Raw genomic sequence first — 15,919 nt, 5'->3', positions numbered from 1 at the left:
ATCACCATATTCAAATGACACCTGGAGTGCACTCACCTTTATTGACAATCTCTGTTCTGAAAGTCCATTTGCTTCACGAAAGCCCCCCAAGCAGAACAAGAAGGACTAACCGTTTTCATTCAGTTAATGTTTAGTAAAAAACCAAGCAACCTTAATCAGCATGCTGATTGCATCGTCAACTAACAAATAATTTACTACTCTGAGCATTGCATTCCATTAAAAGCTCATTAAATTTTCTGTTCTCCAATGGGAGCTTTAGTTTTAGAACTGCATGCTTTTGCTCGGAATTATCACTTATTCAATTTTTTTTGCTTTTTTTTTTTTTTTTTTTTTCCCAAAGAGTAGGTTGAGAGTTTCAATAGCTAGATACACGAAAGCCATGGGAAAACAGATCTCAGATTTTGGTTTCTGTTGTAAATTCAAGATTCCTGGGTGTCGGGGGTGGGGTGCGGAGGGAAAATACTTTGCTAGATTCTCACTCAAGCAGTTTAACTTTGATGAAACACCCCTCTTCCACGGAGAGGAATGGTGGGTGATTTAGGTGTGGGTGTGCTTTGAATAACTGCGGGGGAGGCTGGGGGATATAACACGGCAACATTTTGCCCTAGAAGTTGGAAGCGATCGCTTAACGAAAAAGGAAAGAAAAAAAATGTAAAAAACCCAAGCCCCTGCTATTTTATTCGTGTAAACAATGAACAAAGGAAAAAACCTCACCCTTTGGGTAATGGAGTACAAAACTTCTTGCCTGTCCTAAATATCAGGGACTGTAGTTAGGATGCTTTGGGGGACTCAGGGGGGGAGTAGAAAGCTCATCTTCCTCAGCCTTGCATACTAAGCTGCACATAACCGTTATATTTAATAAGTAAAACGCAAGAAAATGTCAGCCCCTAAAATTAACATGCATCTTTGGATTGCTAATTGTGCTCATAGCAAATTTGGGTCATTTTGCATGAGTGACTCTAATGTAGGGCTGAGATTGCCATATAGCGCAGTGGATTCCTGATTCCCTGTGCTAATCCTGAACTCGGTGATTGTGTCAGGTGCAGTTCTGTATGCTCCAGCAGCTGGTTCATCCTCATCAATGCAAATAAGGCAACTCCTACAATCAAAGCCTCGTGAGTCTAAAGCCTGATTGCTGAGGGCAGGCTAAAGCGCTGCACAGGCTCACTTTCAAATCACACTAACTGACAAGACAACTGTAATGTCCCTCCGGTTCAAAACCAGCCTTTTGCCAAACAAAACAAACTAAGAGCAAAACAAAAACATAATACAGGGGCATGGATCAGTTTGGGGGTGTACAAAATGTAGTCAGGTCTTCCGTGGTAGGTGGGTGAAATAAAAAAAAAAAAAATATATATATATATATAGCCTCTGAACTTGAATAAAAGTCTGCAGTGGTGGTAATTAACGTAATATTTGAATACGTATGAGGAAGACGGGCAGCCAGTGATTATATGTGAAGGGCGGGCCGCCTCTTTTCTCAAGGACGTTTCCCCAGGACTCCTCCAAAGCCTCCGTCCTTTTCCAGGGGCGCAGGGTGAAATCCCGGAGGGGAGCCAGGTTTGGGGTTTCCCTCACCCACCCGCTCAACCCTTCCTCCCGGCTCTCGGGAAAATCCTAAGGAGACACCCCCCCCCCGCGGAAAAGTCCCCTCTGCCTGCCCCCAAACTTCGGGTGTTTTTCCAGGAAGCCTCCAAACGTGAGCAAAACGTTGCTTGAAAACGATTAAGGGCGTGATAGAGACTGTGAAAACCCAAAGGCCACTCCAGTGCATCCGAATAAACGTGCATAATACGTGCATATACTATAAATACAATACATACAATAGTATAAATACAAAAAAGGGAGAAATCAGTTTTTGCAGCAGGAGGTTACAAACCCTTACGGACATGGGAAAGCGGCGACCCCAGCAGCACCGCCCAGGGGCTGAAAATCCGGCGCAGGCAATATTTGGTGCTGGAAAGTCAGGGAGCCGCGCCGCATTCCTCCCTCCTGCCCGCAGACTGGCATGAGGCGGGGATGCGGATGCAGGGATGCAGGCACCCGCAGCCCGGCCCGGAGCCGACCCGGGAACGGGGGGAAACCAAATGTGCCCTGGAAAGTCTGCGGAAGAAGACACCAAATTTCCCTTCCCCCTTCCCTCAGCCCCCGTTCACAGGGTCAGGCGGGGGAGGGGGGGGGCGGTCCGCGCCAAAAGATGCGACAAGTAACCCCGACCCCAAAATCCCGGATTTTCACAGCGGCTGCAGCCGCACACCCGGTCCGCGCCCACTCGCGCCTCCCCCCCCCTCCCTTCCCCTAATAGGATTAACAGACTTTTTCCTAAAAGCAAATCAGAATTTGTCAAATCGCCTGTGACAGTCGATTTGCTCACAATATCCACTTTCTTCCGCTACGGAGACAGCACCATTCTCAGACAGTTTAATCCTGGATGACACGGGGCATCTTTTCGGGCAAACGTTTGCCTTGGCAAAGCACCTACACCCTCCTGAATTCCCCACATCTCCTTCGAGCATCCTCGGGGACCCCTGCATCCTGATGGTGCAATCCCTGCACAGGATTATTGCCGTGAAAGCAACCCTAATGTTTTTTGTACTCTACTTTCTGCTCTGTCGCAGGTTCAATAATCTCTTTTGGGCTCCCCGAGACGTGTCGGCGGGAAAGAAGGGGTCCTTGGGCAGCCCCCTGCCCATCCCCTCCCCGAGAACCCCCGACCCCAGTTGCACCAGTCTTCAAACAGCGTTGCGACTCGCACAGGCTGCAAGAGGAAAGCAAGCTCTGCCCCTCCAGAACAGGACCGAATCTGCAAATTAATACACCTGGAGCCCGGCTTTCGGGTCGTGCCCGCTCAAAACGGGAAGAGGTAGCTGCCCGACCCGTCCCCCCTGTCCCCCGCCCTGGGCTAGTGGCAGGGCTGCTGGGCTCGCCACAGGCGCTGCCGGACCCCGGTGGGCTCAGGGGAGATGCTCTGTTTCCTCCAAGTGCTGCAGCTCCGTCCTCTTGCAGGGGTCTTAAAAAGAAAAACCCTGTTCCAGTTAGAAATTCCCTTTACCTTAGGGGTTTCGGGTTTTTTTTGTTTTTGTTGTTTTTGTTTGGGTTTTTTTTTCCTCCCCTGAGTAGGAAGATTTCTGGCTCTCTTTTTGTAGTTGGGCAGCAGAGAACCCCCAAAGACTTCTCTCCTCCACAGAAGCCCATACAAAGTCTCTTACCGCAGTTAACATTACACATCAAGTTTCTTAAATTGATCTGAGCTCTGATTTTGCTACACGTTGTCAGGACAGAATGAGAAGTCTTCAATTATTTAACTTCCAATAACTATACATTTGTATCTCTAGATTTTGTACTGTTTTCTCTGTTCCTTACAGGTGAGGGTATCAGATTTGAATAAAAGGTTACTCGACTTTTCAGTAACCTTCTTATAAACTAATTAGAACTTGGTAAAAATAACAGTAAAAATTACTTTAAAAGATAATTACTTTACATTTTCCACCAGCCATATTCTATTCTAATGTCATTCTCTCTCCTGCTTTTAAAAGCATTTCCTTTATTTGCAACTGATAATCTTTGGAGAGTTGCGGGGGGGTACACATTACCCAAATGATACTTGTGAAACTTAACAAAATAAGAGTGAGCCACATATCCTGAGTCATTCACAGCGAGCTGATGGAGCAGTAGCTCCACAGTTGGCAGCCATGAAGAACAGGGCACAAAGGCTCTAACTGCATCGAAAAAGAGGAAACAACACTGCATATGCAAATAATCTTTACAGAAAGGGAGTCCCCAGCCAGCAGCAACCTCCTAAATCCATTTTACCAGATATACAGGTGAGTCTTCCCAACATAAACTGAGAGTTGTTTGCCTAGCAGCTTTCCAGGACTTGTCAACAGATTGCAAATTAGATAAATTCCTCCCCTCTTAGAAAGACTAAAAGCTACGTTACACTCATTTCTACAAGCCTCTTGGTGGGCTTGACAAACTTGTTGCAGCTTGAGCTAGCCTCCTGCCTTCTTCCTGACCGGAGCAGAAATAGCGATATTAAACTCTGCCTGCTTTTTTTATAATACCAGCTAAGGATTTTTGACTTGTCCCACAGTAAGGGCCATATAATTCTTCTTCACTGAGGCAAAAATTTTGACCGAGGTCCATGCCCATCATAAACACACAAAAATACTTCAAGAGTCTGCTCCTGATCAGTGAGCGTCCTTGAAAAGGTTATTTAAGTACCTGCTGTTAACCTATTTTAATATGCCTCAGACTTTGCTCACACTCCTTAGAGCCACCCTGTGTAGGTGATTTTGTAGCAAAAGCTCACTACATATCACTGTGTTCTTATACTCCATGAGTTATCACAGCCATTACATTTTATGAGTTGGGATGCCCATTCAGTACAGGCTGAACAAACAAACCAGGCAGGCGAATAAAAAAAGCAATGTAGCTCAAAAAAAGCTAATAATGAATATATGAAGATGATCCGATGTTGAAATGGCTCAGTCATACATACTAAACACACAATTTCTAGATAACAATAGCATATTCCATGGTGAGAGTCACAGTTTTGGTCAACATAGGCTATTGAATTGATAGCGCCTGGAGTGAAACATTAGTCCTAAAGGTAAATCTAAGAAGTCAGCCACCACAGACAGAAATTGTACCGAACTCAAGTTTTCCTTGTGGCTCAAGCGCAGAGAGGGATATATACCAGGGTACACACAAGAAAAGCTCAGCTAGACACAGGTTGCAAGACAGCAGGGAAAAGACAGAATGTCCCAGGCTAGCAAACAGGTGAGGAACCTCCTGGCAGAGCTGGTGGGGATAGGAGGGGATATAAAGCTTGGTGCCAATGACTGTCTAAAAGCCCATGTACACCACACCATCTCTCAGCTAGTCACAAAAAAGTCAGCCCTAAAAAAGACAAGAGGGGAAAAAAGAGATGCCAGAACATAAGGTCGTTTTAGGTACCTGCCGTAATCTTCAGCATTTATAATTCCATCTTTATTCTGGGTAACAACCTTAGTTTGAAAGCATAGCCATGACCCTTACACATTCACGCAACTATCGTGCTGTTCCAGGAAAGGTTCTCTAGTCTCTTGAATTTATCCTATTTGTACACCAAAACACCTTAGCCAAAGTTCATATAAAAACTGGAAAATGATCATATACTTTTTAAAATGCCGGCTCTGACCATTAAGGCAATACCCATGATATGCTGGTAAACAAAGAGGAACAATTCTTGCTATGAAGGAGCAATGTGCCAAATCAGAGCTATCAGATCAATTTCATTTTCCATTAGTTCCTGATTTTCTGCTCTTTCATTGCACAGACAACTAGCTAGTATTTCAAGGAACATGGGAGGGTGGAGCTGGTTGTAACGTATTTACTTAACTAAGTACTTGGGTGTAGTAATGAGTTTGTTTTAAAATATTCATATTATATAAATGTTAGTCGAAGTTGACAGTAAATATTGAATAGACATATCAAAAGGGCAGCATGTCATCTTCACTTCTCCTATGTTGTCTCACATTCAGGCAGCTGTTTGCTCTGTTTGTATCCATTTTCTTACAGAAAATTAATTTTAAAAAATTATACCAAAACGATGATTGAGTATGACAGAAGAATAAAGAAGGAGGGAGTTTAAAGATCGTGCTGCCCACAAGAGATTATGACCAAATTCCCAGGACTACTGTTTGATTTTTATCAATAATTAGTATTTAGTTATTAGGTCTCTTTTTCAGGACATTAGAATGAAAGACACATAGACAAGCGAGGTCTAAAGCTATTGTAGTTTTTCAGCACAAGGGAAGCATCAGGAAAGTGCTGTTACTAAAAAGAACTTCCATCAGTTTTTTCTAAGTGACACATGACAAATAAGTGTTTCATAAGCATTCACGCAGACATGGCAAAGATCAAAAACACTCCCGAGACAGTGACAGAAAGAAGAAAACAGGACTAAAAGTGGTGTGAGAGAATGCCTCAGCTACATGTTCCCCATCGTGTCTAAAGGCAAAATGTTCTGATTTCCTCCTATCTTTTACAGTGTGGTTTTTAAATACAGCATTACTTACTGAGGGAGCGATACTGTTTACATCCTTTTAAACTAAAAAAATTCTCCCACACCCAAAAGACCTTAGCGTAAATGTCTCTGCAACACTTATGCTGCTAAAGATGCTAAGTACAGCAGTCTGAGATGGAGGATGGGTCTGCTGGATTCAAAATACTGCTTGTGTGATGTGAACAGAGATTTGAAGAGGGAAGAGAGAGTGCGATCTAATTTCCTCCTAATTTAATATTGACATCATTCTGTCTGCTACTTGTGGGTTACTTGGGGGTGGAGTTCACATTCCTCGTGTCCTCTACCATCCGTCAGAATTTATATGGGTAGATTGTATTAAGCATGTGTAAATGCAAATGTATTCACAATTACGTTTGTTTACTTCATGACTAAAATACTTTTTGGTTGTCTTTTGGACATGTTCCCACTTGTGTATAACTGATGTTACTATTTGCAAAGCACTTCTGAACTAATATCCCATTATGAATGCTTTCTTGTTCAGCAGCCAGGCTGAGTTCAAACATTTTTGTAGCGAACTTAGTTTTTGTGGTTTTTTTTCTTTTTTCTTTCTCCATAGACAACCAAACCAAAATGCTTTGAAATATTTATAAAACACTCACAAAGGGGGAAAAAAAGCCTCAAATGGTTGCAGTGAATAGAGAAGCATTTTGAAAGCCAAGGGGCTATTTAAGCATTGTCTTAGCTCTTCTTTTTCCCCTCATAGTCAGCAAAGTCTTTCTGCCGAAAAAGACTATCAGAATCTTTCCCTGTTAAGCTGACATGTGTAGTTTTCATTACAGAATTGCTATTAACCTATTGTTTTCCAGCAGTCTTACACCAACAGAGGATGCAGATGCATCCAAGTGCCAGGAAATTGAGACACATGAAGCTAAAATTGTTCTTCTTGGGAGGCTTTTGCCACCAGCAGTTTCATGATTTTGAAGTCTCAGATTTAACTTATTTCTCATTTCACATAGATGGCCATAGTCTTTAGGCTGTAACTGAGAAAACACACTTTCTTTTGCAAGTGGTCTCATGCCAGAGGCATGCTGGACTCATCTCGCCCAACGTACGTAAAGGTCCACTCCTCTACCTACCTGGAATAGAGGAGGTGGAAGGGAACGGGAGGGAAGGGAAGCACTTGCCTGATGCAGTCTTTCTGCCTGAAGACCAATATTTGCACAAGAGGTACACAAACTCATTTTGATAAATCCGTTTTTTGGTCACGTAAGTGGCTTACTTTTCAAAGATTCAACTCAGCAGTATTCACTGGAGTCTAAGTGCAAAGTCCTAAATTGAGACACCTATTCTCAAAATTTTAACTAAGAAGGTGGCAACTGCAGTTTGTCTAGTCTTCTGTAAATATAAACATACATAGTATACAGACACACACGTATGTGTACATGAACACACACATAGATATGTATCAGACCTTTTCATACATACATATATACACACACACAAATATATAGTATTTCTCTCTCTCTTTCTCTATTCTTCTGAGTATCTGCAAGGCCAGGTGCAGACATGCCTTTAAGATTTGTGAAGAACACTTGATGGATTATTGCATAAAAGAGAGTGCATAAATTCTAAAAAAGACTTTAAAACAGACAACTTTCTTTTCCAGGGTGCTATTAAACGACTGACTCAAATTTGTCCGAGTACAAATATCACATTAGCAGCGGAGCTAATGAAGCCTGCTCTCCTTTGTATTTGTGTCTTGTGCTTGGATTTCCTAATGTCTGAATAAGATATGAGGGCCAGCTGATGCTTTGCCTGCATTTAGCGTGCTCTTCCATGTAGATTTTAATAAGGGGTGAGTTCACATTGCAGAGCTACCCTTGCTGGCAGCAATAATGAGGGTCTCCTCTTGATGCTGGCTTCATGTTTTCATCAGGCTTGTAAGAACTTCATATCTTTCGGGCAGGTTTGGTAGGAATTGGACAAGCAGCTCTAAGTATCAAGGTGAAATGATGATGAAACTACCGTGTACACACTCACACACAAACACAGAGCGATTACAGTTAAATTCCTTAGGAAACCGGCTGAAATGTTTAAGAAGGAAAAACATGCTTACTTCCAGTATGTTTGAGTTTTCCTGTGCTCTGTAGTATTGCAGGCTGTTAGAGAATCATTTTAGAGGAGGTACATCTATAACAGAGAGTTTGCCAGCAGAACTATTTTTATTTTTTGTAAATCTTTTTCAATTTTTATTTTATTATTCCCTTTTAATCTCAGAGAACTAAAAGGGCATGATTGAACACATTCAGCTTTTTCAAACATGTCCCAAAACTCAAGGGTCTCGGCATTCAGAGCTGTGTACTCCTGGTTAACACCGAAACACTGACTGTTTCAGCATCATTTACCCGAAGCCAGTTGATAAAACTCATTGATCTCTCCTTTGCATACCGGAGAACTAATGCTAACTCTGCCTCTGTGACACTTCACATTACAGAACGATGGCAGAGTTCTTCACATTTTTACCTCAGGGCGACGTTGGAATCACAATAAGGCACAGGAGGGCACAGTTGAAAGCACTCAACAGATGTGCTGTTCTGTTCCACTTTTTAATTTGAGCCTTACATCTCGACTACATTTATTTTAGACGTTTTTGACCCAGATTCATCCTTAGTGTATCTGTGCTGAAATAAATGGATTTACATTGGGGATTAATTTGGCCCGTTATGCTAACATCCCTATTTTTTTGTAACCAGCCTATATCGAGATGTTTTCAAGGTTTCCTTTAAACTGAGTGAAGAATCGCTCCTATAAATAACACTCTGATAGACTTAGGGAGAGAGAGAGGAAAGAGAGAAAAAAAATACACAGATAGATAAGTACAGGCAACAAAACACCTCGATAGCTTTTATTCTGTGATCACAGAGCATCACTTCCAGCTAATGCTACTGCAGCAACGCAAGACTTTACTATTGGGTATAAACAACACATAATGAGCATCTATGGGACACTGGATAACTCCCATTAGTGAGGGAAGATCTTCATAACTCACATGTTGGTTTACCACTCCATTTTATTAACTCTCACTCATTAGACAGCAGCAGTGCTTTCAGCTACGTTGACAGCTAACTTCTTCAGGAATGGGTTTCCCAACGCTGGCCTTTTAGGGATTTTTCTGAAGAGTGGATCGCACACATGATTTGCTTGGGTGTTGTTGGAAAGGTAGCCAGAGCCCACAAATAAAAACAAAAGGCTGCTTGGTTTTCCACACATGGAGCCCTTGCTGCTTCGTACACAGCTGACCGAGTCAGCCCTGTCTCCTTCCCAGACAGTGCAGGGATGTAGAAAATTCATCGCTGACCTTGATCTCCTCTTCTAGCACAGGGACTGGGATGGGGGGAAACTTGTCTCCTGACCCTCGTCTCCCCTTTGACAGCATGGGACTAGAACAAGAACGTGTCATTGCCTGATCCCCACCCGCTCACAGCCATTCATCCTGGGGCCCCTTTTATGGTTTAGAGCTCTACAAATCATTACTCTTGTGAGGAATGCAGAGGCATGTGCTTGGGATATCAATAGGGGGTGGAGGACTCCTAGTCCTGAGCCTTGCAACCACTGCTTATTTAATCAGATTCATAGAAGTAAAGGAGAAGAATATTCTTGGAGTGTCCAGTTTTTGTTTACTTTTTTCTTTTATTTTAAAAACAGAATCAGCTGAAGGCTCATAATAATACTTGCAAGAGCTTGGAATACATTTCTAGATGCCCAAGGAACTGAGACACTGAGCAGAGGCCTATGGCACTTTTGCCGAGCGTTTGAAGAATGCTCCTGCTGGGCTGTTAGCTTGCTCCCAAGCTTCCAAACACACCAGAGTTACTTTGTTCATTGCACTGCTTCCCTGTGAAGCAGAGGATTGATTTTAAAATTCTCTTTCTGACCTGCAAGACCTTCAGTGGTCCAGTTCCTGCAAACTGGCACAAGCTCTTTTCCCCACTTGCACTGGAGATTTGAGTGTGCTGCTCATCATCTGCTGGTAGCTCTAATACCAAAATGCCAAAGATCTTCCCCTTTTTTTGCATTACACATCTGGAACACTTTGCCAATTTGTAGTCTGCTCACTCATAGTAAGATTTTTCACGCATGAATGCTACTCTGGGAAACTGTAGCACATACTGGCCCACAGCTGATATATTTATGTTCTGATTGCTGCTGTTATAACCCCATTTTTCAAACACTTTAATGCATATTAAAACAATGTGGAAGAAACCTTAAGGTACAGTACAAAGAAGAAAACATCAAAACCACTCAGTGCTTTTTAAAAGGAAATAATACTGTCAGAGACATTTAAATTCTTTTAACATGTAGTGGTTAAGTGAAGTCATAACACACCACAGGCCTTTCTAGCTCTACTGCACTGCTCAGCAAGAAGGTACTTGCAGCTCAGTAAGTTGATTTTTTAGGAAAAAAAGGAAATGTGTGCTCACTATCAGAAAGTACATTTCAAGTTAACTTAACTGAACAGAACAGTAATGACTTTAGAAGTGATACACAGTAGGTAAAAAGAGGAGCAAGTGTTTTAAGTGGCAAGTTTGGAGCCTACTGTTTGATTAGCCTGTTGTCTGTTGTGTTCCCATTTGGAAGAGCATGTGTTTTAGGTAACAGAAGTTTTCTATACATATAAATACATATATGTGTGTGAATGTGTGTGTGCATGGCATAGCTGTGGGAACAAATATATAAAAAGATGTACTTTCATACATCATTAAAATATGATGTCATAATTTCAAAATAGGATAGAGAGGTCGTGGGTGGGGATTAATAGCTAGAAAACTCAGCCCAGACCAAGGTCCTGTGAGGCGACTTGCTGCACACACACACACGCACACACAAAAATGAACCCACAGCCTTTGAGGTCATAACTTTCTGCCTCATGGCACAGTAAAACAGGTGACATGAACACACCGCTGGCACAAATACAAGTGTTTTCTCTCCTGTCTGATTTCCTATGGGAATAAGGCATCTATGGTCCTGCAGTGTGGCCATATGTAAATTCATATGGATGTGTGAATCTGTCTGCTTGTACGCTGGTAAGTGATTTTTCATTCAGTTTGGAACCCACTGGCCTGTATCAAACACATTTGTAAAGTACAATTCTCAATTATAATTACACTGCCTGATTGTAGGCCAGAGACAGCGTAAATGCCCCACACAGACACACTCTTAAAACAAAAACTTGCATTTCTAATCTATCAATCATGAGATAGAAATCCACAGGAAACCAAGCTTCATTAGCCCCACTATTCACAGAACTAGTTTAAATAAGCTGAGCAGCCACCCACCTAAGTCAAAAGAATCACCAAGTAAATCCCCTCCCATTTTGTATGCTAAATGCCAATGTTTTTATTTTAAAATGCTGGGAAATATTTTGGTTTTACTCAGAAGATTCAGAATTATTCATCTAAATGGAAACTTTACAGTCTGACATGCTGTCTTCCAAAAAGGAAATGAATGAGACCTCTCTGGAACAGATTTTGACGGTTTTGGCACCATTTTTCTTCAATATCCTCTCCTGTGTCGAATTAGGCTTTAAGTGAGTCTCTTAATAGTCTTCACCTTACAAAAATGGAAAGTATCAAAAAAAAAATGGAAAGTTAAGAATAAACAGAACACATTGCAATGACATGTGTTCTCATTGTTCTCTTCATAAATAACTAACTTTGTACTGATACAGAACTGTAAATTTTCACATATCTACAGGTATCTATTCATCTATGGAGAAACCCAGCGATTTTAAAAGCACTTAACATAAATGTCAGCCCCAGCTTTATCTCAGAATGCTGTTCACAAAATCATAGCAACTTCCCTTATCTGGTGGGTAAACTCTAATGCCAAATACATGAGAGACCCCCAAGCTATGGTACTGGTAAGGGAGAGTAACGCCTATTGGTGCATTCAGGGCCTTGATAGGACCAGGGAAAATAAGGGAAAATTTTCAGGTGGCCAAAACTGCACCCAAGTTTCAGTGGGTGAGCAGGGGGCAGACTGTTCAGTATCTGATTCAGGTCTCTGAATGACTGTCAGAGGCAGTTAAACCTCTTCAGTAATTAGCTAGAGAGACTCAGGAGGTATTCAGGCCATCCAAATGTGAACCATAAGTCTTACGGATATACTGTAAGTGATAAACCTGGTGTTACATTTCATAACAACTTTTAGAAGTCTTACAGCTGGCTCTGCTTCACTCTGTGGAAAAAAATCTTCAGAGCAAGCAAAGATGTTCTTTAATTTTTCTCATAGATCTAATGAGAGGCACGACTTCCACAAACCTAGGAAAATAGACAGGAATATTCATTTCTTCAAGCAGCTCTTGTTCATCCTTTGTGGAATAACAATTGCACAGCTGGAAGAAGAGATTCCTTAAATATGACTCTGTGCTTGATTCAGAAGAACACAGGAAATTTCTAGTATGTTTTATGTTTTGGCTTATGCTAGATAACTCAAATCCCAGTATATCATAGGAAATGAAGCTCTTATTCTTTTCTGCACCTTACTCTAAAATGTTGCTAAGTAACTGCATCCTGTTTTTTTTTTTTATTAGGTGACTTGGCCTTTGTTGATCTGAACTTACCTTCTGCTTACCATCCTGTCATCTAGGAATTGTAGACAGTATTATAATAAAAATTCTTTTAAATTTTCTTTCAGCAGCTCGGTTGCCTTTCTTTAGCATTACATTACAGACTTGTCAAGTGTCTGTAAGCGTTTCAGCTCCTTCCAGGCTCATTTTCCAGAGGAAGATTCCTTGGGCTTTTTGCTGTGTGGGAAGCTGTGAGATAAAATGCATCTTCAAAAACGTTCATAACATTTTACCACTTTCAGATGATGAGGATCAGATGGAAGTCACTGAAACCCCCCAACTCCTGACAGCAAAGTGCTGTCCCACAGATAACCATGAGATTAGATCTCCTTTGCACTTGACTTGAAAAAGGGGAATCTCCTTGATAGAAGTTTTCCTCCTCTCCATTTCCTTGAGACTCAGCAAGACTGCTGCCGTATCAGAGAGTGCAAAGTTATTTCATAACGTAGTTGTGGAGATCAGAAACAAATGTGCCACAGCCCTGTTAAGCTTCTTCTATAGCCCCAATGATGTAAAGGTCTGCTGGATACAAAAGTGAGGATGATCCTTGACAACACATTAACTGTGACATCACGAAGAACTTTCAAAGGCTGAAGGACCCTGTTTAGATATTTTCTCACTAAATCCGATCAAGATGATGTTGTCTCCCTCACTCTCTTTTCTCGAAGTCATTACCCGCGTGGCCATGGCAGCAGAATAAGACCTGTGGCACAGCCTCACGACGGTCACATGCACTTAAACCGCTGATGAAACAGTTCGTCTTGAATCACAGCAGTGGAAATGCTCTTTGTAAAGAAGGCAGGACAGTGATCAGCTCTAATACCAAGCTTAAGGAAGGAGCCCATCAAAATTGTCATGAAAACGTTCTCAGAGCTTGCTAGTGTTGTGAGTCCTCGTCCTTCTTACACGAGGAAAATTTTTCTGAACCCCTAATGATGTTATCTCAGCATATATTCGGCAAAACTGGTAAGCTTACATCTGCTTAGACCTGAAGGAGAGTTTAAGCCGTGATAGTTGCCATATCATGTATTGCATGTTACACAAAAAAATGATTTTTTCCTGTGGAAGTTAAAGAATACTTGGTGTGGGGGAGGAAACAGTAACCTGGAGGAAAAGAGTTTAGCGATGTGGGATACAGAGAACAGAGAGGCTGCTGAGACCACAGTTGAAAGTCTAGAAATGGCTAGGTATTTTTGGGGAGCCTTGCCTGTTTCCTGAAGAAAGAGGTATACATGTTCTGCCTAACCCAGCCTTGTATCCACGGGCAGCAAGGCCTTGTCTGCTCTAATGGGTTTCTTAAAACTTGCCCGCCGTGTGAGATCAGAGGGTCGAGGAGAGCAGCAGCACAGGTGAGACCGTGTTTGCATCAGTGGCACTTAATAATGCATGGGACAATCTTCAGCTTGCTTGCTGCAAAGGTCCTACTCAGCCCGTATAGATCCTTTCAAAAAATCCATTTTTGCATAACGATTACAACAGCTTTGGCCTCATTTTTGTGTGAATACTGATTGTTTTTGTTAAACACCCTTTAAACAATACTAGAATTAAAATACTAGGGCTCTAAACCCATGCTTGTTAAAGAGTTCAAGTCAACCAATATGTAATTCTTCTTTCAGTTAGTGAAACAGCTCTGCTTTTTATCAATTTTGATTGCTTATTTTTCATAAAATGCCACGAAATTCCTATCAGCGATGAAATCTCCTGCCACAGAGTTCCACAAGCAAGTTATGAATGCCCTTTAAAAGACACACACTTCTGAGACTTCTACACTCAGAAGTGTTAAATGTGTCTCAAATATGTTGCTATCCGAAAGCACCTGCTATCTTACTCTTCCTACACTAAAAAGATTAATGCTTTTCAGTCATTAACTTTGCTTTTTTAAGGACTTGGTAATTTTCTTTAGTATTCTCTGTATGCCAGGAACATGATTAACAGTGCAAACAGAATGCCTTTACAGTTTGTTATTTTCTTGACAACGCTCTTTTCTACCATGCTGCATTTGCCATAAATGTCACCGAATTAGCATCAATAAACTGGCAAGCCCAAAACTCATTGACTAAAATGAAATGGTACGAATAGGTCAAAACTGTCCTGTGTTTGTCCTTGGTACTATAATCTCTCCTATCTGAGAGGATTTCCTTTGAAGTCTGTTTGCTTAGTATTGTGATGTTGAGTGGGTTTTGTTGCGTTTTTCTTTTAGCCGCCACATTTTTCAAAGGAACAATTAAAAATGTCAGAATGTCAGCGTTTGTAAGTCTCCATGACAGTTGTTAAGATGTCACTAGATTGCCTTTTCCTAGGTATTTCTGCGTGGAGCAGGATCTAGATTCATTGTGAATCCCCCTCTTGGGAACGGCAGGTAAAGCTTGTCAAAATACCAACAGATGTTGATAAATATTTTCTACAAAAAGACTGTTTGTCCGTTCAAGCGGAATGCTTGCGCTTCAGCTTCCAGTTCACGCATGAGGGAGCGCGGCGGTACGCTTAAGGCAGCCGCATTTACAGGAAAGCTGTGGCGTCGTTTCGGCTGAGAGAAACGGCAGCTCCCCGCCGCCCCCGCCGGCGCTTCCGGCCTCATCCTCCACCTCTGCGCATGCGCCCCCGCGCCGCCAACCCGGGGAGGGGGGGGGAAGACCGCGGCGCATGCGCGGATGCGCCGCCGTGCTCCCTCCCTTCGCCCCGCTGCTGAACCTGTGTCGTACCCCCCCGCCGCGTCCCCGTTTCTCTCCCGGTGGACACCGACTCCGCCGCCGGTTCGCGGGGCTCCCCGCCGCCGGGCCGAGTAGGGAAGTCAGCGCTCTGGGGGCGACCTCCCGTGTCACGTGGCCCGGGTCGCGCCGGTGCCTTGCCCTCCTCCGGCTGCCCACGCAGCGCCTGACGGGGCTCACGCAAAGAGACCGGCGGCCGGTGCGCTCCGGCGGGCGCCTCCCCCCTCCGCCTTCCTCTCCGCTCGCGAGGGCGGAACGGCAAGCGCGGGGGTGACGGCCGGGGCACGGTCTCGGCGCGCCGCCGCTCGTTCCGCACCAGCAGTTGGTTGGACAGCTCAGGGCGGGGGGCCTCGGGCTGGCGGGGTCCTGGCTTGACCTCCGCGGCGAGGCGTGCGCCGGGCGGGAGCCGGCGGGGCGGCGGGAGCGGCGGCGGATTTATGTGCTGGGAGCGGGTCCGGGCCGGGCGGCTGGAGCGGCGGCGGCGGCGGCAGGAGGGACCGGCTGGAGCACCATGGTGAGCGGGGCAGCGCGGGGGGGTGGGGGGTGTCGGGCGGCGGGACGCCGTGGGATGAG

At 43.4% G+C, this 15,919-nt stretch overlaps 1 protein-coding gene across 3 annotated transcripts in view; it reads left to right on the top strand.

Moving 5' to 3' along the window:
- The first annotated feature begins 15,134 nt into the window (after nucleotides 1-15,134).
- The window catches only part of TMEM161B (transmembrane protein 161B), a 49,975-nt gene continuing 49,190 nt past the window's right edge, over nucleotides 15,135-15,919 (top strand). The window contains exon 1 of one of the 3 annotated variants that reach the window (XM_087761440.1): nucleotides 15,135-15,860. In XM_087761440.1, coding sequence (XP_087617566.1) covers nucleotides 15,858-15,860 — 3 coding nt within the window. In that variant the 5' untranslated portion in view covers nucleotides 15,135-15,857. The remainder of the gene's footprint in view (nucleotides 15,861-15,919) is intronic. The other 2 variants (XM_087761439.1, XM_087761441.1) reach the window with 2 other exon arrangements.

This window comes from Nipponia nippon, unplaced genomic scaffold (genome assembly GCF_047370975.1).
Source record: "Nipponia nippon isolate SJK-2023a ecotype South Korea unplaced genomic scaffold, ASM4737097v1 scaffold_24, whole genome shotgun sequence".
Taxonomy (NCBI): Eukaryota; Metazoa; Chordata; class Aves; order Pelecaniformes; family Threskiornithidae; genus Nipponia; species Nipponia nippon.
The sequence above is the reverse complement of the archived record's forward strand: the minus strand, read 5'-3'. Positions and strand labels throughout refer to the sequence as shown.